The sequence below is a fragment of the Podarcis bocagei genome, assembly GCF_964188305.1.
Source record: "Podarcis bocagei genome assembly, chromosome: 1".
NCBI classification, from domain to species: domain Eukaryota; kingdom Metazoa; phylum Chordata; class Lepidosauria; order Squamata; family Lacertidae; genus Podarcis; species Podarcis bocagei.
In genome coordinates, this window is record NC_138125.1 from 59,684,202 (window position 1) to 59,712,191 (window position 27,990).

Sequence of the window (27,990 nt, forward strand, 5' to 3'; positions counted from 1 at the left end):
TTAATTCATCTCTTTATTTTGCATATTTCTCTCATGTCCAAGACCTTGCATTTATGGCGTTTTATTTATTTACATTTTAAATAAGTGGCGGGAAGGAAAAAACTAGAGGCTGTAGTAAGCAGAGGATAGGAGGGCTGCCATGGATATCAGTGAAGACACACCACAGGCCATCACAACTTTTCTTCCCACTTTTGATATTTTACCAGATACTGCTGAGATATTATCCAGCTTATCCTCAGTCGTAAGGACCAGAAATATTTTTTTTCTGGAGAAGAGAGAGAAAGAAGAAAACTGGATGTTCTTGGCAGCATCATACTGTTTCAAATAATATCCCTGCAGAAGACAAAGTCCTATATTAAGCAACCTACTACATATGTGTTGTTTGAAGACCCAATAAGGTGTCTGCGGTACAAGCTCTTCTTGATGGTCAAGAAATTGAATCCAGATGGATTCAATCAGTCCCACCCTCCCAAAAAAGACCTCAGCACTGGGACCACCCACCCACACTATTGCCACTCCTTAATCAATGTCCTGTGGGACATGATATCAAGTAAGAGTACTGAAAAGCAGGGAAGATGCTTTTCAAAGGACTGGATTCCCTGCCACATTCTCTGTTTTTCTAAATACCAGTAGACGGTCTGACTAGGAGAAACCAATGTCTAGAATTAACCGCAGAACCCAGAGTGCAAAGGTGAAGACAGTGCTCAGGCTGCTGATTCTTCCCTTTTTATCAAAAGGCATAATATGCAGCACACACCTCAATGCAACTCCACCGTTTCAAAATCCCACAGAGTGTTTTTACAAGCTCATTGTACTGACGCTTCTTAAAAAAATACCAGCTTTCAATTAAAAATAAAAAAACATGCAGCACTGAGGCCCAGGCCTCTCTCCAAAATTGCTATTAAGGAAACAAATAGTAAAGAGAAGGGAAAGATGTTTATAGGTCTCCGAGGCACACAAAACAGAGGCTTTTTAAGGCTAAACTGCAAAGAGTCATAATTCCTGGTAACAATCCAGTTTACTGCTCTACAGTTCTTTTAGCATAACACAAATGCTGAGCTGGCAGCAATGATATAAAAAAGATCTTCTGAACTGTTTAGCTTCAGGCTGCCCCTATATGAAGGGGAGGAAAAACCTTCATGTCTTCCCACTTCGATGGATGGTTTCTTTGTGGCCTACAGTGATTTGCTTTTCAGGTTCCCACAAAACAAGAGCTCCATGTCCCAGATTTTGAGATCATTTCTTCCACTTCTGCTTTGGAGTTTTCTTTTTAAATTTCTTCTCTGGTTTCGATTCTATAGTGATTGCTTCTGATTTTCTCTTCTTGTCACTGAGAAAAACATAACACAATGATCACAAAAATGCTTGTGGGTATTGTGAACTTTTGAGCTAGAAAACATAATATAGCTTTGTTTTCTCCCATCTTCTGCAGGAAGATCACCAGGCGGGGGGTGTGAATTCACTTGGGGATGGTGTGAAAAGTGGTAGTAAGGGAAGGAAAAACCACCTTCCATCCCTCTAGTAGGTAACCTCTGCTGGATTCCAAGTCATTTCAATAATCAGAATAAATCCTTCTGTTCATGGATGCAACCTCTAGAAAGTGGTCTCTGATTTAAGCAAGTTTGACTATATTTGCTTGTTTACATGATTTATTCTGCTTACGGCAGACATTGAGATGAGGAAGGAGCTATGCAGGGCACTAAGACCTTGACTTAAAGCTTGAGAGTCTAACCACTTGATGTCATAGACCTTCCCATGTGTTGAGATGCAAAACAGGCATTTTTCAAACACTTTCATTTCTTTAACAACAATATGGCCTAGAAACAATCTTTTTCTAAATGCAACTGGAATACACCTATTTCAGTATTCAATAGGCAATACTTATGGCATAGTGAAATACATTAAGCCCTAGTATCAGCTCTCCATAATAGAATGGGCAGGAAGAAAAAAGCACTTTAGAGAGAGCTCTGGTGGAGATAATTTTTTTTATACCAAGTTACATTAACTTAGGAAAGTTGTCCATCCCTTACTTTCCTTACAGCGTCCTACACATCCCCCCCAGGCTTTGTGAAGGGACACCTAGGGGGTGGGAGCTTCTGAGTAATGCAGGACAATGCACAGGCAGGAGACGGCATGGGAAGCTTTTCTTCCATAAGCTTCCTTAAATTAACATTTATTGAGATTGAAAGTTAAATATTTTGGCTTCTGAAGATTTAGGAGTTTGTTTCATTTATTGAATTTATATACAGTGGTACCTCGGGTTAAGTACTTAATTCGTTCTGGAGGTCTGTTCTTAACCTGAAACTGTTCTTAACCTGAAGACCACTTTAGCTAATGGGGCCTCCTGCTGCTGCCATGCCGCAGCAGCATGATTTCTGTTCTCATCCTGAAGCAAAGTTCTTAACCTGAAGCAATATTTCTGGGTTAGCAGGGTCTGTAACCTGAAGCGTATGTAACCTGAAGCATATGTAAGCCGAGGTACCACTGTACTGCCCTATACCCGGAGGTCTAATTCAGAGCCAAACTGATCTTCTCCAAAATAAAAAGATTCATAAAGGGAACTTGAGGACTGCCTTCTCCACTAAGAAGCTACTCTACTTGGCTCAAGCCATCTTCTAAGACCCTGCTCTATATTCCATCCCAGCACCCGATGCGACTGACTTTGTGAAACAGGGCACACTCAGTGGTGGCCCCAATATTGTGTAGCACCCATACAAGGGAGACTTTCTCCGATTCCTTCCTCTGGTTTGTTGGGAATGGAAGAGAATGTATTGAGATAGAAACTTTTCTCTTCTTCATTTAATCCTTGAGTTTCCCAGTATTGTCAACCCTTTGAGAAGCGTGCGTCACTACCTTTTGAGGCTGACAATAGAAGCATTCTGTCCTGCTTTGGTCAACACTTCATTCCATTCTTCATCATCTCCTCGGATAACATACCTAAGTGAGAAGAATTGTGTGGGTTTTTTAGATTTAAAATGGAGGACACTTGATCAGAAAATACTGGTTTATTTTGCAGCAATGCTAGTGATCATGCAGGCATTGGTTAACGACAAGAAAGAGCATGATCAGGTACATTCAGCTGAAAGAGTGTGTGCAAGTTGAAAGTAAAAAAAAATTAAAAAATGGACATCTGAACCCTCCCTTCAAATGACTCAAATGCTGTCACCATCCAAACAACTACTAAAAACCTCCCATCTTTATTAGTATGGTCTAAGTTAAAATCAGCCCAAAGGAGGTGGCAGGCAGATAGGGCTGATGGGACCCAATCCTGCAACCCCTTCCTCTAACCATAGTTTGATACCTAAGTTAGCATTGCATCCACATGTTTTTGGGTGTTTTCTTAAAAACTTCAGCAGCCTTTGGAGAAGGGATGACAGAAATTAATTTTAGGATCTTGATATTCAAACCCTGTTCGCAAGACTTTCGGAAACTGACAGCAATCTCATTAAAAAGCCACAAGAGTTACACCACAGCTGGAAGACAATAAAAATTCTTTTGTGTCTTCCTGATGACCTTTTGGGAGGGGGAAAACATCTGGAGAATGCCTGTCCTGGTAAGGGCACCAGTGAGAAAATTCTGGAACTGCAGGCCTGTGCCTCAGAAGGCCACATGAGTTATGGCAAACCTATTTTGAGAGGCCTAAGTTCCCATCCACAAGTAAGACAAGATGGCTCCCTGTAGCCATCAACTTCCATAAAGAGGTTACAGGGCTTTGAGCATATTCCCCTGTAGCTTGTGGGGAAGTGACCAAGTGACGTTGGGAAAACAGAAAAAGCTCTTCTGAACTGCTTAAGACCCATCAGGCTAGCTTTATGGAGTCATTTGGTTCCTAAACAAAGCAATGTCAACATGTCAACATCTGCCTTTGCCAACACAATGGATAGTATGAATGGGTGGCCATTTATACGTGAAACCAAAGCAAGACTATATTTTCCCCGTAGCATCCTTGGGCTATTTAGATGACATGGTGAATTAGCTTAGACCCCTTGATTCCTTTCCTGGAGACTGTGGATTTATTTACTGCAAATTACGAGGGCTTACTGTGAAAAGTCCAGATCTTTCAACTTCCCAACATCTTGCTTGTGTTTTTCCTGAAATTCTTTTGCTGCTTCTTCCTGCATTGAAAAAGCAATTTTTTAAAAAGGATGCTAAATAGGGTTATGAAAAAATATACAGTTCTGAAGCCAAACACACAACAAAAAAGGCTGACTAGCCATTGCTTCTCTGCCCCACAATCCTAGATTTGTAACCTGATACCTTTGGCACCGAGGACAGACTTATCCCATCTGCAAATTCCACAATGGAACCAAATCTAAAAGCTGATCTAATGGCTACAACATCCAGCCCTTTCTTTGTTCTTCTGTATTTTTTATATTTTCCCCCATGTCCTCTCAACTGTGGCTTTGCATAACATATTGCCTGAGGAAGAGTTCCAGAGAACTTTAAAGCTTGCCATTATTTTGTGACATTTTGGGTAGTTCTAATGAAGGCATTGCCCAATGTGACATTTTGGGATTTTAAATGAAGCAGTGATAATTCCAAGGAAGATTGTCTCACCATAATATGATTAACACCAGGTATTGGTGTTATGCACCACCAGTTATAAAATCCTGAGATGTGCAAGCTATTGGCAAGCTTTCTTTAAAAGATAATACAGTACCTTGGAAGTTGAACGGAATCCGTTCCGGAAGTCCATTCGACTTCCAAAGCGTTCGAAAACCAAAGCGCGGCTTCTGATTGGTTGCAGGAAGTTCCTGAAGCCAATCCGAAGCTGCGGAAGCCCCGCCAGACATTTGGCTTCCGAAAGAACATTCGAAAACCGGAAGAGTCGCTTCCGGGTTTTGATAGTTCAGGAGACAAAACGTTTGAGAACTAGGCTGTTCGAAAACTAAGGTACGACTGTAGCATAAACCACTTTATATTGTAAACTTTCTGTGATCTTTAGATTTAGAAATTTAATAAATAAAAGAAACAGTGCTTGCAAGACCAGACAAAAGTTCCCACTAGCTCACGGATGTGGAACTTGCAGTCCAACAAAACCTAGAGAATAGGTAGGCAAACTAAGGCCCAGGGCTAGATCCGGCCCAACCGCCTTCTAAATCCGGCCCAACCGCCTTCTAAATCCGGCCTGCGGATGGTCTGTGAATCAGTGTGTTTTATATGAGTAGAATGTGTCATTTTATTTAATGCATCTCTGGGTTATTTGTGGGGCATAGGAATTTGTTCTTTTTTCTCCAAAATATAGTCCAGTCCTCCACAAGGTCTGAGGGACAGTGGACCAGCCCCCTTCTGAAAAAGTTTTCTGACCCCTGACCTAGGGGGTCACAGCTACCACCATCCCCAGCAGTCAAAAAGGCTATTTGACCTCAATGTCTAATATTCAGAGGTGACTGCTTTTGTAAATGGAGGTTTTGTTTAGCTATCAGGGCTCATAGCCCTTGGCAAAATAATCATCCATAGAAGTGTGGATTAAAGAAATATTGCACTGGCATGAAGGGGTGGTGGTAGAAACCTCTACATACATAGCACTAGTATTTAGAATCTCAATATGAAAACACAAATTACCAAATCCTCATTTAGGGATTTCAGAGTTGGCTCCATTACAACGTCTTTGGTTACTGCCATCTGCTCTTCCACAGCCTTTTCCAGGATAGTGTTGAACAACTAGGAGGGAGAAATTACCATCAGGGTCATCACTCATGGTTAGGGATGAAATCCTTGATACATTTTATTGGCGGTAAAATTGGTTCCCTAGAAGTTACTAATGACCATCCATGCAATGGCCCCTTATATGGTAAAAATACAAGATTTTGCATAACCAACTGGCAAAATTAAATTCTGCTCTGCACCATATTCAAACAGTACGCAATGGTCAGTCAAGTGCAATTTTTCCCTGACATCACGCACACATCTTGAAATAATGAGTGAAATACTCAAGGGAGGGGAGGAGCTGCTTAACACATTCCCTTCCAACCATCAGTCCATTCAAAACCCTCCTCCACCATAGTGTTTTCTCACCTGGAGGAGGTGCCATTTTGAGTAGAAAACCAACAGGAATAGAAAGAGTTGAGCAGTCCCGTGTCCCCCCCGCCCCATCGGCAATTTGCTAAATCTTGGCTGCTTCTCATTTATTAAAAAAAGAAAGCAAGGGAGATGTACACACAGCTGAGGATCATACAGAGTTTGAGCCTCAAAAACATTTACCCACATCTGAAGAACCAACCTAAGAGAGCCTATGATACAAGGGGGAGTTGTTCAAAGCAAAACATATTGAAGTTATTTTTATACAGTTAAGTTCCAACAGTGTTCCACCATACAGGTAATCCTCCCAAATGCAACACTCACAAAAACTACATTTACCTGAACCACCTTGCGGATAGACCTGTTGAAGAGGCCCATCAATTGGCCACTAGGCAGCTCTATCTCTTTCTCCAACTGATCCACAGATTTGTGCTGGAGACCAATCCCAAGAAGAAGAGCCTGGAAGAAAGGGAGTTTCCTGGTTTTGATTCAGCAGAAGGAAAAGTCTGGCCTTTGTCATTATTATTTTTGTCCAGTAATTTCCTTGTCTTTTCAAAAATTTAGGTGCACAAAACTCAAAGGGCCGCATTACATTTTTTTTAGTCCAGGAAGATCACATCACATCAATGGTAGAGTAGCATTTTGCTACCATTTTAACTCCATACTCATTTTTAACGCATTCCTTGCCAATCCCCTTCTTCTCTCTTTGCAAAGTGAACCACCCAAAAACAAACTGCAAAGTCCCCTAGCAAACCACCACAGACCACATCTTCTCCACTATTAAGTGTGCTCTCTTTCCTCTGTCCACAAAGTACATCACTTATGCTCTCCTCAATATGCAACAACAAAGATCTGCACCCCTTTTGTTACTCCCCCATTTTTGTTTTATCACATGCAAGATCTGCACTATCTACCTATGCCAGATTTTCTTCCCTTAGCCTTTCCTTTTCCTCTGTTTTGCTCCCGCAAAACTTGTCTACTGCCCCTTACCAAGTTCAGTGGCAACAAAACATATGGCATTCATTTGCTCCACTAATTTCACACACAGAGTCTCAGATGCAGGTAGGCTACAAAACATCACTGGCAAACTGCCAAAAATGGCATCAATTCCCAATGCCTGCATTACGTTCTGCATTCTTCCGCTGACTGTTGATGGCCTATGTGAGCCACAAATGATCCCACAAATAGGTTAAAGAGGTCTTCAGATAAGGGTGCTGCAATCAACCTGCATGAATTATCTTGAGCAAGTGCCTTAATTCAGTTACTGTTTGATTCAGAAGTTGGGCTCTAAATTAGGGTTCAAAGGCACCTGATGTAGTTCCAAGACAGTTGCTTTGTGGATCTTGTCCTGGTGAGTTTCAGGTTAAGAGGACAACTGGAAAACCCAAGCATGCCACTGAGTTCCGGGGGGAAAGGTCAAGGTCACAAGTGTATCAAAGATTTGGAGATTACTAAATCTCTCTCTCTCTCACACACACACACACACACACACCTCAGTTCAGAGACTGGCCATCAAATGAGAGGACTTGCATTAACAAGATGCTAGCTAAACACATGATACTTACAGACTGAGTAGCAGAAAGGGTCATATCTCCAAGCTGGTTGAGAAAGTACATCTTAGAGATAGCTGGAATCATGTCCATAATCAAGTGATAGTCCACCATGTTCCTTGAGTACATCTCCAGCCTCTTCAGGTCGTAAGGGATAAAAACAGCTTCTAATTCTTTACGACTGATTGCTTAGCAAACCATGAATTAAATTTTGAGTGGAGTGGCAAGAAGGAAAAAAACAAGACAGAGATAAATTACACTTGCTATCTAGGTGTTAAGAAGAGGAAGCAGAGAAGCGTTTGTAAGACGGGGATAGCCCATCTGATGACTTCCGTAAAAGATTCCCTTTCTCAGCATGGAAATGCAACAAGCTGTCCATCAAGGAAGAGACTGCTCTTGGACCAGAGAAAGCAGAGTACTGTGTATATTTATTGAAGATCTTTTTTATTTTTTAATGCGATGCATGTATTTTTTCTGGGATTTGCTTTAGTACTCTTTAGTTCATGGGTAGACAAACTAAGGCCCGGGGGCCGGATCCGTTCCAATCACCTTCTAAATCCGGCCTATGGACGGTCCGGGAATCAGCGTGTTTTTACATGAGTAGAAAGTGTGCTTTTGTTTAAAATGCATCTCTGGGTTATTTGTGGGGCATAGGAATTCATTCTCCCCCCCCCCCCGCTGAAAAAGTTTGCTGACCCCTGCTTTAGTTTCACAAAATGCCCTTCAGGGAGCTTTGCAGACATTTACTTACGGGGTTGAGGTGGCTGCTTGATATTCCTGTTTTGCAAAATGTTCAAAGCTAATGAAGGAGAGAAAGTGCTGAACTGATATGACAAAAGGGAGAGAAACCTCCTCCTGAAATCTGCAGGACGAATGGAAACAAAACCTCGTTTACTACTTCATGTACAACTGATCTAAAGGCTGATTAACAGTAATTGCTCCCTTGGCCAATAAAGCGAGATGAGCGCCACAACCCCAGAGTCAGCCACGACTGGACCTAATGGTCAGGGGTCCCTTTACCTTTATACCTTTTATTCAGAGGAACTCCACTCCCCACTCCATAGGAATGTGGCAGTAAATTTACCATCCAACCCTAAAATGGCAGCTCACTGAAACATCATTCATACTAGTCACCTTTCCAGAAGGCACTTAGCCAGTTCTCCTGCTCACTCTCTTCCTCTTCATTCAAGGTCTTCAGCATGATACATGAATGCTCCCCAGTCAGATCATTCTGGAAAACAAAGGTACTGCTTGTAGCTGCAACATTTTATGAGCTGTTGAGTCTTTTCAACAATAAACAGCAGCAAAAAATAAACAAGTTTATCAGAAAACACACAAGATAGTCAACAGCAATAACTGCGGCGCATCACCATAGTCTCAGTGCAACCTGGATTCTGCTTTTACAAAAAGGTAGCTTGGGTAATTCAGAACCAAATTACTGTTCCATTTCAGATCACATCAGGTGAATGATGAGGTTCCAAACCGGAGTTATTTTCTGGCTCAGATTATCAAAGCTGGAGGAGAACCATAGGATCACAATGCTCACTTCAGACTGGAGGTGAGCATTATAAGTTGCCCAGTTTGGTATAGTAGAAGACTATGGAATTCCAAACTTCAGGGACATTATTGGTGAAAAATGAAAACTTATTAACTATTATTTCACTGTGTATGTCTGATGACTACGAAGAACCAGTCACTGAAGCGATCAAAAGGAAACCATTTTAAAACCAAACACCTGATTTACGCAAACAAACCCCACCCTAGGCAAACCAATGCCACTCACTGGATTTATAGTAAGGCTGTCAACCAATTAAATAATGCCTAGCTGATTGTTCAATAAATATACACCAAACATTTTTGTATAGGATAAACTACAGCTTAATAATCAAAAAACTATCACAGAAATAACAGAAATCACTGGGTTAAAGCTGACCAAAAGCCCAGAGGTAGAATTATTATCAATTTATGATGGGGTGGAAGATTCACAGACTATGAAGGACTTGCTCACAAATTTATAGACAGCTGTACTTGTACAGGGTGTTTGTGGAATTTGAACTGGAAAGGGGGTCAAACCATCGCAGGAGGTGTTGAAATTTTGGGAGGTTGAAAAGTTGCAATGGAATGGTCTCGGGGGTGGGGTGAACATTTTTATTCATGTTTATTTATTATTATTACTTTGTCAAAATAAAAAACAAAATTATAGAAAAGCTTTCACATTGCCGTAGCGATATAATCTTTGTTTTCCTTACAGGGATCATCAGAACCAAAAAACATTCCAGCACTATTAGGGTCTTGGGCAATGAAATGAAACTTACAGGAGTCTGCCTCAGATAAACTGGTACAAATCCAGCTCGTTTCCAAAACCTGGTAGAAGAGAGAAACAAAAACTTACTTATAGCCTGTCAAGAGAATGCTGATAGTATACTGATGGTCTATAAAACACAAAATAGCTGCACAATATGGCTCAATATTTATGCTTAGGGCTGAGCCAAAGCTACATATGATTCCCTCAGGCATTTGTGACCAAAATATAATATTAATAATAATAAAAATAATAATAAAAATAATAATAATTTATTATTTATACCCCGCCCATCTGGCTGGGCCTCCCCAGCCACTCTGGGCGGCTTCCAAAAGAATATTAAAATACTATAATACATCAAACATTAAAACTTTCCCGAAACAGGGCTGCCTTCAGATGTCTTCTAAAAGCCTGGTAGTTGTTGTTCTCTTTGACATCTGGTGGGAGGGTGTTCCACAAGGAAGGCGCCACTACCGAGAAGGCCCTCTGCCTGGTTCCCTGTAACTTGGCTTCTTGCAGTGAGGGAACTGCCAGAAGGCCCTCGGTGCTGGACCTCAGTGGCCGGGTAGAACGATGGGGGATGCCAAGCGTTCCCTCTTTTTCCACCACTCCTTGCAACCATCTCCATTTATTTCTTCTTTCCCTTGGCCTCACTCTTAGTTGCTCTCACTGACACTATCGAATGTGATGCAGTCCATGGCCCTGTGACCTTGCCACATTTCTTGTGATTAATTTAGGAAGGAAGCAGCAACAAAAAGAGGGTGAAAGGGAAAATGGCACTGGAGCAGCAGTGGCCAGTGCCACTGAAAAAGCAAAATATTTGGATAATCTGTGGGTGCAATTCAATATTGTGCCATTCAGTGCAAGAATTTCTACTTGACAGAAATAATTATCTCCCCTCTGCTCCCCCACCCCCACCCCATCGCTTGCTGTTCTGGCCCTCCAGAGCAGATTTGGGTGAGGTGCAGGGGGCACATGGGGAGTGAAGGGGGGAACCCTTGCTCTGGCACCGGTTAGATCAAATCAAACCCCCCCCCAAAAAAAAATTGCCATGAAAATAAGTTGTTTTGATCTGTGCACTGGAGAATATTTCAGCACAGTCCTAAGTATAGTATCCAGGTGTATGGAAGAAGCTAACTGAAGTAACCAGAAACTGCACATTGATGCAGAAAAATGTTCTTGTACTGCTCCCTTCATGTCAATAGGACTTGGAACCCTAGAATTATAGAGTTGGAAGGGACCCCAAGAATCGTCTAAGTCCAACTCCCTGCAATTCAGGAATCGCAGCTAAAGAACCCCTGAGAGACATGTTCTGCTGAGCGCAAATTTTACCAGATTGTACCTTGAACAATCCAAAACAGGCAAAGCACCCCAAGGTTAGAAAATGCACTAGGTCTGAACCACTAAGATTTCATGCTTGGCAAAATACACCGATACCCGACTTCAGTATAGTTGTTAAGAACATAAGAAAAGCCCTGTTGGATCGGGTCAAAGGCTCATCCAGCACCCTCTTCTCCTAGTAGCCAGCTGTATGGGATACCCCTAAGGAGGTATCCCACTTGTGATCGCCAGCAACTGGTACCCAGAGCTATACTGCCTCCAACAGCGAAAACAGAAAACAGCCCATTGTGGCCAGAGGCCATTGATGGAATCCTGTGTATACCTGGTATCATAATGGCACTGGCATCTCTTAACCTCTCCCAGCAGAGGATAATGTTGGAATCCATGGTTTGAATGCAGCTTTGTAAGTTAGCAATTAGAGTCTCCACAGCGTGGGAAGACAGAGCATGAAAGGAATCTGCCTAGAGATAAGGAGACCCAGCAACAACCCAGTGATTAGCTGAGGTCCCTTATGACCTATAACACTGGTGTGAGTGAGTGTTAGTGTGGTGTGGTTAGTGCTGAGGAGGTGCTGAGAGTGAAGAAGTCGTGTTGTAAATAGTAACTTGTAGATAGACTTGTATGTTTGCTGCAGTAAATAATAAAACAATAAGAATCAAGTTACTAGTGATCTGTTTGGTTCCTGCTCTTCATCCTGCCTGGGCAATCTCAAGAGTTGCTCAACAATCGCTGCAGTACTCTGCTATACTCTGCTAAGCTGTGCAACAGGCGAAAGCACTTCAAAGGTTCAGACGGCTTTCAAAGTTTCAACAGATGCAAATGCATCCAAATGCTTACTTGAGCAGCCTTGGTGTCAAACCGTAAGACACACCAAGATAGTCCAGATTCTCAGCTTGCCTCTCACTCAGTTTGAGAAGCAGAGGTGGCAAATCCTTCCGAGGCATCACAGCTTCTTCTAATAAACTGACCGCCTAAAACAAAACAAAACAAAACAAAAACCCAGCAGATCACTTAGCAAGCGGATGAGTGGCCAAAAACATTTGCCTGTTCAGTGGAAAGCAGTCCGAAGAGGTATAAACATAATGAAATCCCCATGTGGACCTCTGAAAAGCAAATCTCAACAGAAGCCTTTGTAGAATGTCACAGAATCATAGAGTTGGATGGGACCACAAGGGTCATCTAGTCCAACCCCCTGCAATGCAGGAATCTTTTGCCCAAGGTAGGGCACACACCCACAACCCACAACCTTGAGATTATGAGTCTCATGCTCTACTGGCTGAGCTAGCCTTCCTACCTCACTGCTCACGGTAGCAATTTCTCTTGGCTTCTGAGTCACTTTTTCTTCCAAACAAGGAAACTTGCCTTCATAGTACATCTGCAGCAAACGCAGAGCTCGGCTGCCATAACCCATCTGGGAAGAAAAGGGTTTTGAAAGAAAGGATGCACATTCGAGAAAGCTCTTACAACCTGGCTCCTTCAGGAAGCTCAGCATTTCAGACATCAAGCATCAAGTTCATTTCACGTTGGGATGAAGAACATGTGGCCCCTTCAGATGTTCATAGACTACAACTTCCATCATCCCTGACCATTGGGCCATGCTGGCAGGGGCTGGAGTCTAACACCATCTGGAGGACCACAGGTTTCTCATCCCTGATTTACATGACCAGGTCAGCATCACTCTGCAACCACAGATGATTATTAGTTATAAAAAGTTGCCAACACACACGGACACCAGAATACACATTTCATACATATTGTTTTTTCATTAAATTTATATCCTGCCCAAAGAAGCCAGGGCAGTGGGAGATATAAGGCCCAAACTAATGGGTCTTAAGTAAGCAGTTTGCTTTTAAAAAAAACAACGACCCTGGTTTTGATACAATCTACGTTTCTGAGGCAGGAAAAGAATAAGATCCCCAAAAAAGGATTTCTTTCAAATGCTAGCAACAGAAGAATAAATTACATTACCCCTTGATAATCAGGATGGACTGCAATGCGAACAACTCTCCCACCAGACAGACTACCAAAGTCAGGATCTTGGAACTAGAAATAAAAATTTAGAAGAAATGAAGCAATCATCAAATGGAATTGAAGAATAAGAATACAGGAAAGTGCAAAACACCTGAGATGCAACTGAGAAGCTGATCAGTTACCTGCTCTGAGACGCTCCATGGAATGAGATCTCCCGATGCTTTCTTCCCCCTAGACAGACTGTTCATAATAGACTGACGGGCGATCTCTCCTTCCAAACATACCTGCCAAAAGTGGGGAGAATAAAGGAGACATGGAACTTAGTGCTAGACTAAAGCACAGTACTCAACAGACTAGGGCAATTTAATCCATAAATGTTAAAAAAATGAAATAAATAGGGGTTGTCTTATACATGGGGGAGAAATACAGTAATTTCCCCTAGGAGTCAATGATGAAAAGGTTAGCTCTCTGATGTAGGATTTGCAGCCTTTATCAGATACCCGATTTTCCACAGCTTGCTTTCTGGGCAAATTAATCAGAGCTCTTTATACACAAAAGGCTTCGGGTCGGATCCAGTCTAAGCTCTGAGTGCAATATAAACACTCATCCTGATGTTGATGAGAGAGTTTAGGAGGGTGTGCAGTTGCCCCTCTGCTGCTCTCTGCTGCCCATGAAGAGGAGTGCGGCTGGTTGGGAGACTCCACCAGGGCAGAGACCCAACACTTCACCCTGGGGGACAGGAAGGTACCGCCGGCAATTCTTCAACCAGAGCTAGCTGTCAGAAAGCACCCCAATGGGGTGTTTGGGACGGGACCATCAAACTCTTTGAGTCCCAAAGGGATCCAATTCTTTTGTCTCTCAGCTGCACCAGCTTGGAGGTGGCACAACAAAAAGGAAACTGCTCCTCCCCCCGACACAATACTGCCCTAGCCAACACAAGCAGCAGGGCTTGTGACGCAGCTGTCAATCTGGCCCTCCACTCTGCCCTACTGGTCCCTGGCTGGGGGTTAGGATTGCTCTGTTAGATCCATTTACAGCAAGTCCCATTGATTTCAATAGCGAAGCCAATTTAGTCTGCACCCAGCCCTCTGTGCCCTCTCTTACCTGAATGACAGCAAGCACTTCAGGCAAAGAATTCTGGGTAGGTGCAACAGGTGGCAGGAGGCAGAAGAGGTGATGGGCAGGAGCATCTGAAAGCATCTGGAGGTCATTGGGAGAGTTCTGGAAAGACAACCGTTGGGTCACAGAATTAGCTCTCCAAACACACACAAACAATTATATTTGTTTCTCATCTGATGAGCAACTATTTCACTGCATCTGATTTATCTGCACTGTGGGTTTTTGGAGGGTTTTTTGCACAGAGAACTCTCTTTGAAGCAATGAAGACCATCGGCATCAAACTGATTTTTTTAAAATGCCAAGCTATATAGGGTCATTCTGATACAGCAAAGTGAATATAGTATATAAGAGTGTATATAATAATAGATTTTATTTTCTTCCATCCAAATGCAAATACTGATCTTGCTCCAACCAGCAGGAGCTTCTCAAGTGGCATTCAGCTGAGGGATCACTCCTGTTGGCAGGGCAGCGGGGGTGACTTTTGCCATGTCTCTCCTTACGTCAGCCCCCAACACTCCCCTCTCTCACTGTTGTGAAGGGTTGCGAGTCTGCCCAGAACCGTGACAGAGGTGGCCCAAAGGAAAGAGGGGAACTGAAGGAATCAGAAAGAAAAAGAACCACAAGGAAAAGCACTTATGATTTTTGTCCAACCACAGCTCAGCAAGGAAGGTCAAAGGTCCCCCAATCTCCAGCCGAAGCTGGCAACAGGAACAGTGCCACCAACCTTGTAGTGAGAAGCCACGTACAGCGCCATCAGCCTTTGAAGAAAAGTCTCTGATGCTCGGTGATAGCAGAAGAGGGTGTCCCTGTTCACGTAGTATCTGAGTGCCATGGGTTAAGGGCCATCTCACCTGTGGCTCACTCTAGGAAGGACCTGGGAAGGGAGTAATTTGCTGGCAACAGAATGCCGCAGGAGGAGAGAGAGGCAAGCTGAAAGGTTTGCCCTGGTGGAATGATCAACAGAGCTTGATACTGAATTCCTGTCAATTTCCCATCTCTCTCACTCAATCTGGGGCTGCTAAAGGCCACACACAGCATGAGAATAAGCTCCCGCAGCAAGGATACAGGTCACAGGTTTCGGGCAGCGGGCAGCCAGATATAATCCTTGTGATGTTGAGGCAATCCAAACACAGCAAGTCGTTCAGCCACTTTTCGACTGGATCTCCCGGGGCATACCTAATGGATTCCTGGAGGGAAACTTCATGCAGCGAGCGAGCTGGAGAGAGAGAAAGACGCAAAAGGGCAAAAGTGAAAAATGTAAGTCCACGGCCAATTCATATCCATAAAAAAACCAAAACAAAGGAGATAGGGAAGAACAAAACTCTTACACCCCAGTGTTTCCTAAACTGGTGCCTTCCATTTGGAAGGCAACAGATTGGGGAAAGCTGCCTTGTCCAAAGAATTATTTCTATTTCTATACATTTTACACTACTTAATGAAATAAAAACCGCTAAGTGGTTTATGTTTACATAAAAAACAACACACAGATATTGATATTCAATCAAATTTCCTAATACCTAAAACGTGATATAAACACAGAACTGTATGTCACAAAGAAAACTGAGCAGTGTACGAAACAAATTTAAAAATTAAGGGTTCAGTCCAGAAATTAACCACCCTCGGCTCCAAAAGCCCCAAATGGGAAGTGTTTTCACATTAAACTCCCAAGAATGCGTCAGCAGGTTGTGTCCTCCTGACAAGCCCTGAAAGCCCTCTTAACGCTGCCGCACTGTCAGCCCTCCATGTTAGGTAGATGATGCTTGGAACCTTCTGTTTGGTCCACTGCCTGGAGACAAAACAAGTACGCAGCCTGTCAGGAAAAGCTGGTCCACAACCCAGGCACTAAAAATGAACTAAAAGCCAAGAGGTCGTGTTGGATTTTCTCAATTCAGCACTTTCAGGTCCAAGACACCTAATGGTGACAGCAGCTCAAAGCTCTTGCATCCATTTCCTGCAGTTCTTGGGGGGGGGGGGAATTTCTCCTGCGTCAAGAGCCACTCTTTGGCACATATCTGAGAAACGTAGATGCTGTGCTTCCGCAGTGCAGATTTCACATTATGCAGCCTGGGGTTTCTCAACTCAACTATACCTGAGGACAGTTTCAGCGTTGTCGTCGCCTTGTTCTCTGCTGTCATACTGGCCTGTGCTTGTGCACTCTGTTGCCGTAACTGCTGGATCAGCTTCAGGGAGAGGGAACGGCCAGTACCCTCATACCTATTAAGAAGAAACAGACAAAGCAGTCGAGTGAAAAAAGAGAGACACAAAACAAGTAAAGCTCTTGATTCCTGTAGTATCAAGGGAAGACTTCCACGCGCCATGACAGATTAGTGACCAAAGAAATAGCATTAGTTATCATCAGGTGTTAAGCTACAGCACAATACATTTTGGGGGAAATAATTCACGTATTCAGCAGGCAAGTAGGAGAAACTAGGGGATGGGAAATCAAGCGATGGGAAACCTGCGTGTGAATCAGAAAGCTACTTTTCCCAGAGTGCTTTTATAATCAATCACAGGGAACCCTGGGAATTTTAGCAGGGGCGGGGGGATAGGGATTGCCTAATAATTTCCAGCAGCACTTTTAACAAACTACAGCTCTCAGAATTCTTTGGGGAAAGCCAAGACTGTTTAAAGGGGTGTCATGGTGCTTTAAGTGTATGGTGTGGGAGCAGCCCTGCCAAGAGTCACAGAAACCCTTAGAGCAGATTTAAGGCAAGTGAGCTAGAATGAAGAACTTACCCATTGATTGTAGAAGCCATGAAGACCAGGTAAGGGCCTAACAGGTTTTTCACCAGTGGGAGTGGGATAGCAGCAGCTTCATCAATCACCACCAGCTCAGCTTGCCCCAGTTTCACAGCATCAGCAGGGTGGATATACTTGCCAAGAAATGAGAAAAAAAATAATTTTTATAATTATTATTACTACTACTACTACTATTTCTAAGTAAATGACCATTCTCTCCTGAGCGTTCAAGAAAGGAATCCACAACAAATATAAATTATTTCTTTAACTCACACTTAGCTCCAGAACTGCCCTCCAGAATTCTGGAATTGGCCTCCACAGTCACTTACAGAAACACTGTTAAGACCATACTCATGGAAGACAATCTTACTTGGCTACAAGTGAGCACCAAAGAAGACTTAGCTCCATTTGAAGATCAATCACCTAGTTTTCCTTAAGATTTTTGATGTTGTTTATTAATGCAATATAATTCCACAGAGAAGGAAAAAGATTTAAAGGGGGGACTTTGAGCTAACAGAAACAGACAACGCCTTTAGAATATGGGTACAGTCTAATTGTGAGGAAGTATAAGCAGATGTTCTAAACAACGGATGAAAGACCTCAAAATTAAACTTACATCACCTAGACCAGTGTTTCCCAACCTTTTTTGGGCAAAGGCACACTTGTTTGATGAAAAAAATCTCGAGGCACACCACCATTACAGCCCCGTGACGTCAGCGCGCAGCGTCACGCCGGGAGGGACGCACGAAAGTGTAAGTTTCAATTTTTCCCCCTCCCCCTTGCCGGGGAACCTCCAAGCTTTGGGGGTGGGGGGGGAGGAGGCAGCAAAGCGAGGCAGGAAGGAGAGCGCGGCTTGGCTGGGTGAGCTTTGGCAGGGGCAGGGAATGAGAGCCGCGAGGCGGGCGCTGCGGATGGAGGCGCTGCCCGCCGAGCTCGCAGGCAGCCAGGCAGGCAGACAGCGAGAGCCCCGCGCTGGGCGGCCTCTCCTCGCCGCCGCCGCCCCGCCTCTCGCCGCCCGACTCGCCCGCCTCCCTCCAGGCAACATCTCGCGGCACACCAGGCAACATCTCGCAGCACACTAGTGTGCTGCGGAACAGTGGTTGAAAAACACTGACCTAGACACCAGAGCTAGCATATTTAAGAGGAAAAGAGGGAGGGAGAGGCAGAAAGAGAGCCCAGTGTATGTGCAAGGACTAAACGTCCCAGGTACAGATCTTGCCTGTGCTGCAAAACTAACCAAGTGGCTTCAGGAAAGTGTAGCATAGTGTATCTATGTTGTACATTATTATTTCCTGCACCCTACTGTTCTTCACGGGATGTGGGTGGCGCTGTGGGTTAAACCAGAGAGCCTAAGACTTGCTGATCAGAAGGTTGGCGGTTCGAATCCCCACAACGGGGTGAGCTCCTGTTGCTCGGTCCCTTCTCCTGCCAACCTAGCAGTTCGAAAGCACCTCAAAGTGCAAGTAGTTAAATACTTCCCAGCGGGAAGTTAAACTGCGTTTCTGTGTGCTGCTCTGGTTCGCCAGAAGCGGCTTAGTCATGCTGGCCACATGACTCGGAAGCTGTACGCCGGCTCCCTCGGCCAATAAAGCGAGATGAGCGCCACAACCCCAGAGTCGGCCACGACTGTACCTAATGGTCAGGGGTCCCTTTACCTTTACCTTACTGTTCTTCACATAGATAAGCAAGTATTTTAGCACCAAGGACCACAGTGGAAATTGTGGCCACCTTTGCAAAGAAAAAGAAAAAAGATTGTGCCCTTCATCCTGGACCATCAGGTCACATGCAAAATTGAGTGTGAGTAGGTGTAGTGTAGTGGTTAAGAGAGTTGTTCTTGAACCTGGGAGACCAGGGCTCAAATCCCCCCACAGCCATGAAGCTCGCCTTTGGCCAGTCACTGCCTCTCAGACTAACCTACCTCACAAGGTTGCTGTGGGGATTAAATGAGGGAGAGAGCAGCCTTCTGGAGGCCACAGGCCAGTGCTGGGCAGAGCTATTAATGCACATTTTCCTTGTTTCTATACTTTCCTATCCAGGCAAGCAATAGGCTTTATCAGAGCTCAGGGACACATTTCAGCTAAGCAAAAACACTAAGCACAGTGCAAAGCAGGGGCAGTGAGGAGTGGGGCTTGAGGAGAATTCCAAGGGCCACAAAGAAGGGTCCAAGCGCCACATTCAAACCCTAGGCCCGAGGGCCTGGCATTGGGTGCAGCACAATATATTATGTCTTCTGAAAACACGGAGCTGAAGACTCGCTTTGGTAAACCAGTCTGATTAGGAGTTAAGCAACCTTGTCTAGCTTTTGCAAAGAAGTTATAGCATTTGAAGAGTGCCAGGAACAAGTAATTGTGTCTACACATGCCTGAAGGAAAACCGAAGAAAGCTTCTATCAAAGATAAATCTACCTGGATAGTCTGCCTATGCTCTTTGAACACATTCACTCTGACGACTGCTTTGCTAAATTCAGGGTTGAGAGACTGAATGATCTCATAATCCAAGTGTTCCTGAAAACGACAGACATAAACCACATTAGGAACACCAAAGAAAATAAAACCTAGCTTGTACAAAAAAAACCAACCCTTCAGAGCTAGTTTGGTTTCAAAGGTCATCTGAAGCTATAATTATCTAAAATTGTTCCACATATTTGGTAACCCCATGCTTTGTAAACACAAAAACATTATTCCACCAGGCTCTTAGGGCGTAAGAATTTTCCCTCTACCCACTGATGGTTCTGCTGTTGTTTTATACCATTGGTTGCATAATTTGACATTTTCAGTATGGCTTTGACTGTTATTATTGCAATTTGTATTGTCAGCCACGCTTGCAACCCACTGGAAGGAAGGGCAGGATATAAGCCTATGGGAAATAAATACAAAAATAAGGAACTGAATCTAGAAAAAACATGACCAGAACACCACTAATGGAACAGGTTTCTTGTATTTCCATTGCCACTGCAGAAATCTGCACAGCCTAAAAGCAGCTCATGAGAGTCAGAGAACTTTCTGGAATTGTGTGGGTTATACACAGGTGGTTGTAAGGGGCAGGGGGAAGAAATTCAGGAGGATAACCGTGTGCAATGTACACAGAGGCACTCTGTGGAACTAGTCAATATCTGCTTATATTACCTGATACTGTAGAGCATCAAAGCCTTTAAATACAAATTCAAACAGGGTGTGAAGGTTATCTGGGCTGGGAGATGTGACAAAAATGTTGGAATAGCTGCAAAAAAAGAAAGAAAAAGAAAAACATGACAGAAATGAACTTTACAATCTTTTATTATTATTGAAACAGTAATATAAATAATTCAGCATGTTGTAAAAGCGGCAAAATAATTTATCAGCTTTTTAAAATAAATATTGTTATAACATGACCCAGCTTTTGGAGAACCTGGAACTGAAGATGGTTTAAAGCAGACTTTACAAGAGAATATAAAAACCTGATGTAAGAAAAATGCTCCCCTATTGCATGCACATGTACTACAGAAGAAAGTACTGAAGTACTCCTATAGTAGTCTTTGGTCATGTTTTCACTGGAGTGTTAAATCTGTTTCTGTACTGTGGCACTTCAGAGCTACAGCAAGTTTTGAACAAGTACGAGCTACATTTTCAGCTATTTCCAGACTCAAAATAGAATGTGGATTTAACATCACTGGAGCCTCTTGAAGGAGGAACAAGTTACAAATTTTTACATCAGTTATTTTGCAGTGTTTTTTAAATTGCTGCCTCTGGGCTGAGAGCGCAGCATATTGAAATCATTTCTGATTTCAGCCTTAACTAAGTAAATTGTTGGTTTGACACTAATTCTATAGCTAAATGTGGCAAAAGTGAGCATATGGACCATTTTGATTTTTATTTATGGCTCATAACTTGGCAGCAGGGGGCAATTACCTATGTATATTCATTATTACTGAATCAGTTCTTTTCAGACCTATGTGGAGAGTCCAGTTCTCCAAAAATACCTTCAGGTTTTACCTTTTAAACACACACCCATCCTTAAAACACCCCAGAGCAACTTACCCAAAAGCCACTGCTCCAGCTATGGCCAACCCCAAGGCAGCTGATTTACCACGACCTCGGGCGGCTGTTAAAGCCACAGTGCTTCTCAGCGTCTTCTCAGAAATGGCTTCAATGAACTTCAAAACAGCTTTGGCCTAGCAACAGGGAAGCATATTAGAACAGTTTGGCCAGAGAAGCAAGACCACAAAACTAGAGAGCTGCAAGCAACAGCATATGCTAGTAAGATTTCAAGTTCATTCATTTATTCATTCAGTAAGATTTCTTACACATCCTTATAGTTATAAAAAAAAGAGCAGACAAGTAAAAATAATTCCAAATGGAAGCTGCATAGAATGGGTTAAACAAAAATAGAAATTGGTCCAATAAAGTAGCTTAACTATCTAAGGGTCTTTGGCATACAGAAACTGAATAATGACAGTGCAAAACGTACTTCTGTATTAATATCAGACACCAATTTCATGCATAAAACCCCATCTGCTGAGAGCAGGAGGAGATTCTCCAGCAGCTGGCAATATCTTTCATCCCCCTCATATCCTGGCTCCTCTCACCATCCTGAGCTTCACCAAGCTTCATGAACAGGACACATGGGGGTGAGGGGCTCAAATAACTGCATCACCTGATTCCTGTTTCAATGTAATACTTGCCTGATCCAGGGTTTTACAACCATCCACAAGCACTCCTACAGGCTGGGTATCCTGGAGGTTCTCCTTTAGTTCCTTCAGCTCCATGTCCTGAGGACTCAGACTTTCCTCCTGTGAGCAAGAGAAGTGTCACCTAAATCAGAAAGGACTGCTGCCTTGAATGCAAAGAGACACCACGATCCGCAAGTAGCTCGCCTGCACAGATTTGTTTTGATGGGAAAATGAGCATCCTACTGCTCATTAACCAAACATGGTGGGTTGTCTTTGAGGGATACAACTCAGAGCACCTGCAAGTGTGCAAAATTAGCTGCATAGGAGCAATCCTGACTTTGAATATATATGAAGTGACAAAGGCAAGAGGGTTGGGGGGGGGGGAACGACCCTCCAACGCTTCACTCCTTTTCCAAGGCCTGTTTGTTATTGTTATCAGGACCTGCTGCTCCAAGCACAACTCCAAAAACTTTATTTGTACTTCTGGAAATACAGCTTTTAAGCCCTGTGCCTTTGGAGCAAGAAGAAACAGAGGGCTCTCCTGTCGGAAAAGAAGAAGAAGCAAAATAGAACCTTCCGCCAAGTCCTAGAAATCATGCATTTATTTTACCAAGCACCTAAAAGAAGTTGAAAAGGCAAGTCCTGTTATTGCAAACTAAACATCCGAAAATCTGAAGTTATAATCTGAATTATATGAATTTAAACTACTTACCTGAGACCGGGGTGGAATAGCAGCAATGTCTGCTACATGGGTAGAGATTGGGAGGATGTTAAGCTGATCGTCAACCACCATGCAAGTTTTGCAAGAGGCCAAAGAAAGAATGAACCTGTGCGATGAGACAGAGGACACAGCACCATTGTTGCTGTTGTACTTGACTGGTTCTCCACCTGCAAAATGATTCCTCGAGCTACAGCTCATGTACGTGGATAGATAAGGTGATCCAAGAATAGTGTTTCTGGATGGCACATCAAGCCAGATAGCACAGACTGCTTCTGTATAGTAGCTCCCTTCAGCATTAATACAGTGCTAACACACAGACCCTGCCAACTTCACAGCAAAGCTTAGGGAAGAGTTAGCCTTGGGACTCAAAGCCACATTTCCAACATGCAACAATACACTTTGTTCAACAGCATTTCACTGCACAGGTGAGTTTCCAAAAAACAAATGTGGGGGTTGGCAGAGCATTTGTTGGGAAATTTCAAAGTGAATCTACATAGCAGAAATCATAGACGTCCCAACATTTTGCTATTGTAAATTAGACTTTGTTTAATTTAGTCTGAGCACAGCCACCCTACACAACAGGTGTGGGGAACCTGTGGCCCTCCATGTATTATTGGACCACAGCTCCCATGTTCACTGGCCTTGCTGACAAGAACTGATGGGAATTGGAGTCCAAAGGTATCTCATGAGCCAGGAGTTCCTCACTCTTGCTGTGCATTTCCCTACTAGTCAAGATTGTACACAGCTTCATGAATGATCTCATGGACACAGGGTAATAATAATGAATGCAATTGGGGTGGGGAGAATTCACATTTAAAGTTACAAACATGCACTTAGAATCATGCAGACTTCTGAAACAATGAGCCAAATCTAAGCAACAGGGCTAGAGCTTCTAAGATTCACCACCCCATTATGCTTAAATTGAACATACTATTCCTTAAAACTTCCACTAGAGGGCAACAAGTACTTGGGCCAGCATGGAATCCCTTCTAACCCAAGGCTCAACAAACACACTTTTCCCTTTCAAGGATTGCTAATATTTGTGCTCAAAATAGTTTGGCAGCCTACCTTTCATTGAATCGGCCGACCACATCCTGATGTGCTTCTGTCCGGTAGCGAGAGTGTACATCCTGGGGAGAAGAAATGTTGTTTGTACGAAGCCTGAAAAAAGCCTTGAACCTGACAACTTCAACAAAGCACAGGCACAGAACAGCCAAGTATTACTGTCTTGTTAGACTGTGCTCCTTTCCAATGCCCACATTTTACTGACTGCTCTTTAAAAGGCTCTCAAGTTTACCTCTCTAATTCCCCAGCAAAGGCCCAAGTAGAGATGGACACTGGGCCTCATTAGCACATAGCCCTCAGCCACCAGTCTATGACTTAGGGTGCATGAGCAAGTGTGCTGCCTGCAATCGTGTGACTGAGTAGACCAGCCTACTTTTCTGCCAGGATGCTTGCGCTTCCAGCACCTGCATGTCTAGAAATTCTGCATCTAAAGCTTTCCCCATAACTGCATCTCCACACCGAGAAAAACTCCATGTGCTTGCCGCTTTCTTAGCAGCTAAGTGCAGAAATAAACAAACAGCTTTCATGACTCTGATACGCATGTTCAGAAAGGACACTCATTGCATTCAATATGTGGTATGTTTCACCACATATTTCTCAGCACTACAAAACAGGTTGCAGCACTGAAAAGCTCCTTTTAAGCTGGCATTATCTCAAGGCCCTAGTCCAGCAGTACATTTCAAATGGAACACTGTACTACTTTCCCATGCAGCCCAGCACTGTCTGCTCTGATTGGCAGTGCCTCTCTGGCCCCTCAATATTTCCAGTTACATGCAACCTCATCTGTTTCTAACTGGAGGTGCCGGGAATCGAACGAGGGACCTGCCGTATGCAACGCATGGGTCCTACCACTGAGCCATGTCCCGAATAGGAGAGCAGGCCAATTTTCTGTTAAGCGCAGATAAAAACATCTCAGGAGGCATACATACCATGGTCATGGTGTAGAGCTGCTTCAGGGAGTTCATTGTTCTCAGAAGAATCGCCACGATGCCGCCGCCTTCCACGGTTTCAACTGTACGAGCCAGCAAATTGGGCGTCAAAGCTTCAAAGTCCTGGAAAAGATTGTGCCGGAAATTGATGCACCGTCTTTAGTAATGTGCCGGCAAAAAATGCGCAGCGCCAAGAATGGACGTGCTAGATGGAACAGTAAACTTGGGAAGGGGCCTTACAGCGGTCAGGCCACTGATCTATTTTGCTCAATACTGTCAAGAGTGACTGGCAGCAACCCTTCAGGATTTCAGACACGGGTCTCTCCGAGCCCTGCTTAGGGATGCCAGAGACTGAACCCAGGACCTTTGAGATGCAAAGCACACACTCTTCCACTGTGATACTTAGCCTCTCCCAACCCTTGAGTACTTTGAACCGATGCAGGCTTGAATGCCTTCTTCTCCCCGCAGGACAATGTACCCTTAAAAGCCTTTGCAGATTTGTGTGCTTTTTTTTTTAGGGGGCTGGTGGAATAATTGAGTTGTAATACAGAAGGAAACAGAATGTTCCTTAAGTTTATCTACTGGGAGTTGCTTATCGAAAGGCATGACCGGTATGGACTTTCATTATTCTTGTAGAAATGGAGTCAGGCAACAATCTGCAACATGATGGTCCAGTTTAGATGGATCATATCTTAATAAGCAGAGATAGAAGCAAGACTTTTGCTCATACATGCGGTCCCTTCTCCCTTGTGGTGTATCTGAATCAAGGTCTGCAATTAATCAGAGTTTCTTTTTTAGCTGAACCCGGAACTTCAAAGCATGGTTTAAGATGAAGGCTTGTTCTGGAGCTGGTAACCAGTTTCATGGTTCACCCAAAATGAGAAACTATGGTTAATTGGAGACTTCTGTGTTCAGCTGAGATATTATCCTGAGCATGACTTGTATTTCACATAATTATCAAATGTCATTTTATTTTATTATTTTTTATTTTTGTTAGTAATGCAATGTGGAAAATACATTTGGTACAATTTTGCACTCAAAGAGTAAAGATATCTGCTACAGGGAACATTATGGATAGTGCAGATGAAGCCTAGAGTTAAAGAGCAAGTAAACTGCCCAAATAACTTGAAGAAAATGACTCTCCTGTATTGAACACCTTCCTACCTGGAGGACGCACATGCCGAAAGTATTTCCAAGAATTTTGTGTGTCTCGTTGTAGTAACAGTACCGAATGTTTGTGGCTGCTATGAACAACTCAAACGGGTCATCTTGTTTCAGATCTAACATTCCAGTTTTAATCTTCTTCTGCAACTGCCTCATTCTTTTTTTACGGTGGCTGGAGGGAAGATACAGGAAATTAAATTTGAAGTCCTCACTGAGGAAATTATCACATACTCAAATATGCAGTTCTGTGTGTGTTAACTCAGAATAAAGTCCCACCAGGTTCAAGGATTAAATACTTTAGAGCCTCACCACATAGTTGCAATTTTAAAAAAGTAAGAAAAAAAAGTCATACAAACATTTTTACCTGCTGAAGCCCAGCTCTTTCTTATAACACCATAATACTGATGGTCTAGCCTTTACAGCTGCTTTAGACAACATATGATGAAGTATGACTACCTGTAAGGCAATAAAACCTATCATTACCTCCAAACAAAGACAACACTGAAATAAAGCATCTGGAAAGCAAACAGGAAGATTTTAGAAATACTGTACAATTATATTTATGCTTTGCATATGCTTCTGAGAGAAGTGCCAGAACTTTCACATATAATCTTGTGCTACAAAACAATGGGGTATGGAAAAATAAAAATGACACTCATGACAGAGACTTAAAGAAAGAGAAACCTTAACTGAAAAGACAGATACTGTATGGAATTCAATGCAGCACTAGGTGGGGAATGTGTGCAAGAAACAAGGTCTGATCACGCAACAAGACTTTTGTGCTTGAGAATGTTGCTGCAATAAGTTTCATGCTCTATAGCTTATAGTTTGAATGCATTTATTTATTAATCTGCTGAGAGAACATTAGTTATGGGGATAGAATATAAACTGTCATCAGTAAAATACTCCCAGATCCTTCATTGGGTGAACTACACACATGGAAGTACAACCTCATGACATTTTTCCTAAGTGAACCAGCAATATACAGATAGATTTCCACAGACAGCAATGATTTTAGCTTCTCCTTCTCTACAGACCCTCAGCAGAGGGGACGCTCTTGGTAGTCCCTCAGTTCAGGAGGTATGTGACCCAGGAGATGGAATTATCTGTGGCAGCCCCTAAGTTATGGAACTCCCTCCCCGCAGAAGTGCATCCAAAATCTTCACTGTATTTACACTATATGCTGAAGAAGGCACAGCTCTTTACCCTGGCCTTTGACACTTGGGAGAGAAATGCAATTAGTTTTGAACTGGTTTTAATGTTGTATTTTTAAATTACCCCTGGAGCTTGGGGGTGAAGGGTGGGTATCAAAACAACAACAATGGAAATCGCAGCAGATACCTTCTCTGCAGAAATGGGTCACAGTGTAAAAAGTCCCTGGAAAATGACCATGTTACTCAAGGGTAGGGAACCAGTGGCCCTCCTGATGTTGCTGAACTCCAGCTCCCATAGCCCCAACCAGCATGGCCAAAGGTTAGGGATGACAGGAGTTGTAATCCAACAATTTTTGAAGGGCTGCAGGTTCCCTATCCCCAATTTAGATTTATGATGAGCAATCCCAAGCTGAATGAAGCAACCACATGTGGCCACTGCTTTTATTTTAACTGCTTGCACAAATCTCCCAAATAAGAAGCCAGCACTTTCCACAAGCGCATTAACATCAGCCGGATGGTTATATACATTAGAGAAAAGAAGTCACGGGCTGCACTTCACCTGATCTTTGCTACGATCCCCTACGACAACAAAAAGTGTCCTGTGCCGTGCAGCTACTCCATTCTCAATCAGTATCCGGATGCGATTGTCCACTTTCTTGCGCTGCATTCTCAGCTAGAGATCCTGTAAAGTTTTTAAGAGATATTGTAGCGATTCAGTGCAGGGTGGCTTCAGTTTTCACGGAGACAGCAGTCTGGGGGTGGGGGTGGGGGAATAGCAAATACCATCCATCCCAAGATTGTATTTTTCATCCTAAGCATAAGAACAACAATCCTCCAGCACCTCTGACACGTCTCCCCACCTCAACTCGTCTCCCTCACCCCTAAACTAAAAACCCTCAATGCTGTAACCTTTTCTCACAGAGGAGTTTCCCCACCAGCTGCTCATTCCGATTGCCCAGCCAATTATTATTATTATTATTATTATTATTATTATTATTATTATTATTATTATTATTATTATCATCATCATCATCATTATGATTACTGCCCTTTTCGCGACCGTCTTGCTGCTCTTAACAATACCGTGGGTACACAAAATTGGAATCGACACGTGCAAACAAGGAAGATGCCTCCAAACCCAGCCGCTGACTCGGAGACTGTTCCCTTGCTTTTTCTGCTTCCTTCCTTACAGAAACCAGTTCTGTAAGCCAAGAGGACCCTGGTGCCTTTAAACTCTGGTGCCAGCTTCCCACGTGCAAGGGGGAG

General features: G+C 43.2%; 1 protein-coding gene across 1 annotated transcript; it reads right to left on the reverse strand.

Moving 5' to 3' along the window:
* NAT10 (N-acetyltransferase 10) lies at positions 1 to 27,976 on the reverse strand. The gene is made up of 29 exons (XM_081164119.1): positions 27,808 to 27,976; positions 27,284 to 27,406; positions 25,935 to 26,026; positions 25,571 to 25,742; positions 24,407 to 24,529; positions 23,481 to 23,542; positions 22,404 to 22,518; positions 21,704 to 21,811; positions 21,060 to 21,193; positions 20,169 to 20,262; positions 19,449 to 19,547; positions 17,041 to 17,177; positions 16,394 to 16,518; positions 15,370 to 15,520; positions 15,029 to 15,125; positions 14,290 to 14,406; positions 13,368 to 13,469; positions 13,183 to 13,257; positions 12,509 to 12,625; positions 12,052 to 12,185; positions 9,887 to 9,935; positions 8,706 to 8,802; positions 8,323 to 8,433; positions 7,587 to 7,759; positions 6,361 to 6,480; positions 5,566 to 5,664; positions 4,042 to 4,115; positions 2,854 to 2,937; positions 1 to 1,330 (listed from the first exon to the last, which is right to left on the reverse strand). Exons 2-29 carry the CDS (start codon positions 27,389 to 27,391, stop codon positions 1,237 to 1,239), a joined length of 3,063 nt encoding a protein of 1,020 aa, XP_081020245.1. The 5' UTR covers positions 27,392 to 27,406; positions 27,808 to 27,976; the 3' UTR covers positions 1 to 1,236.
* Between the last annotated feature and the right edge of the window lie 14 nt (positions 27,977 to 27,990).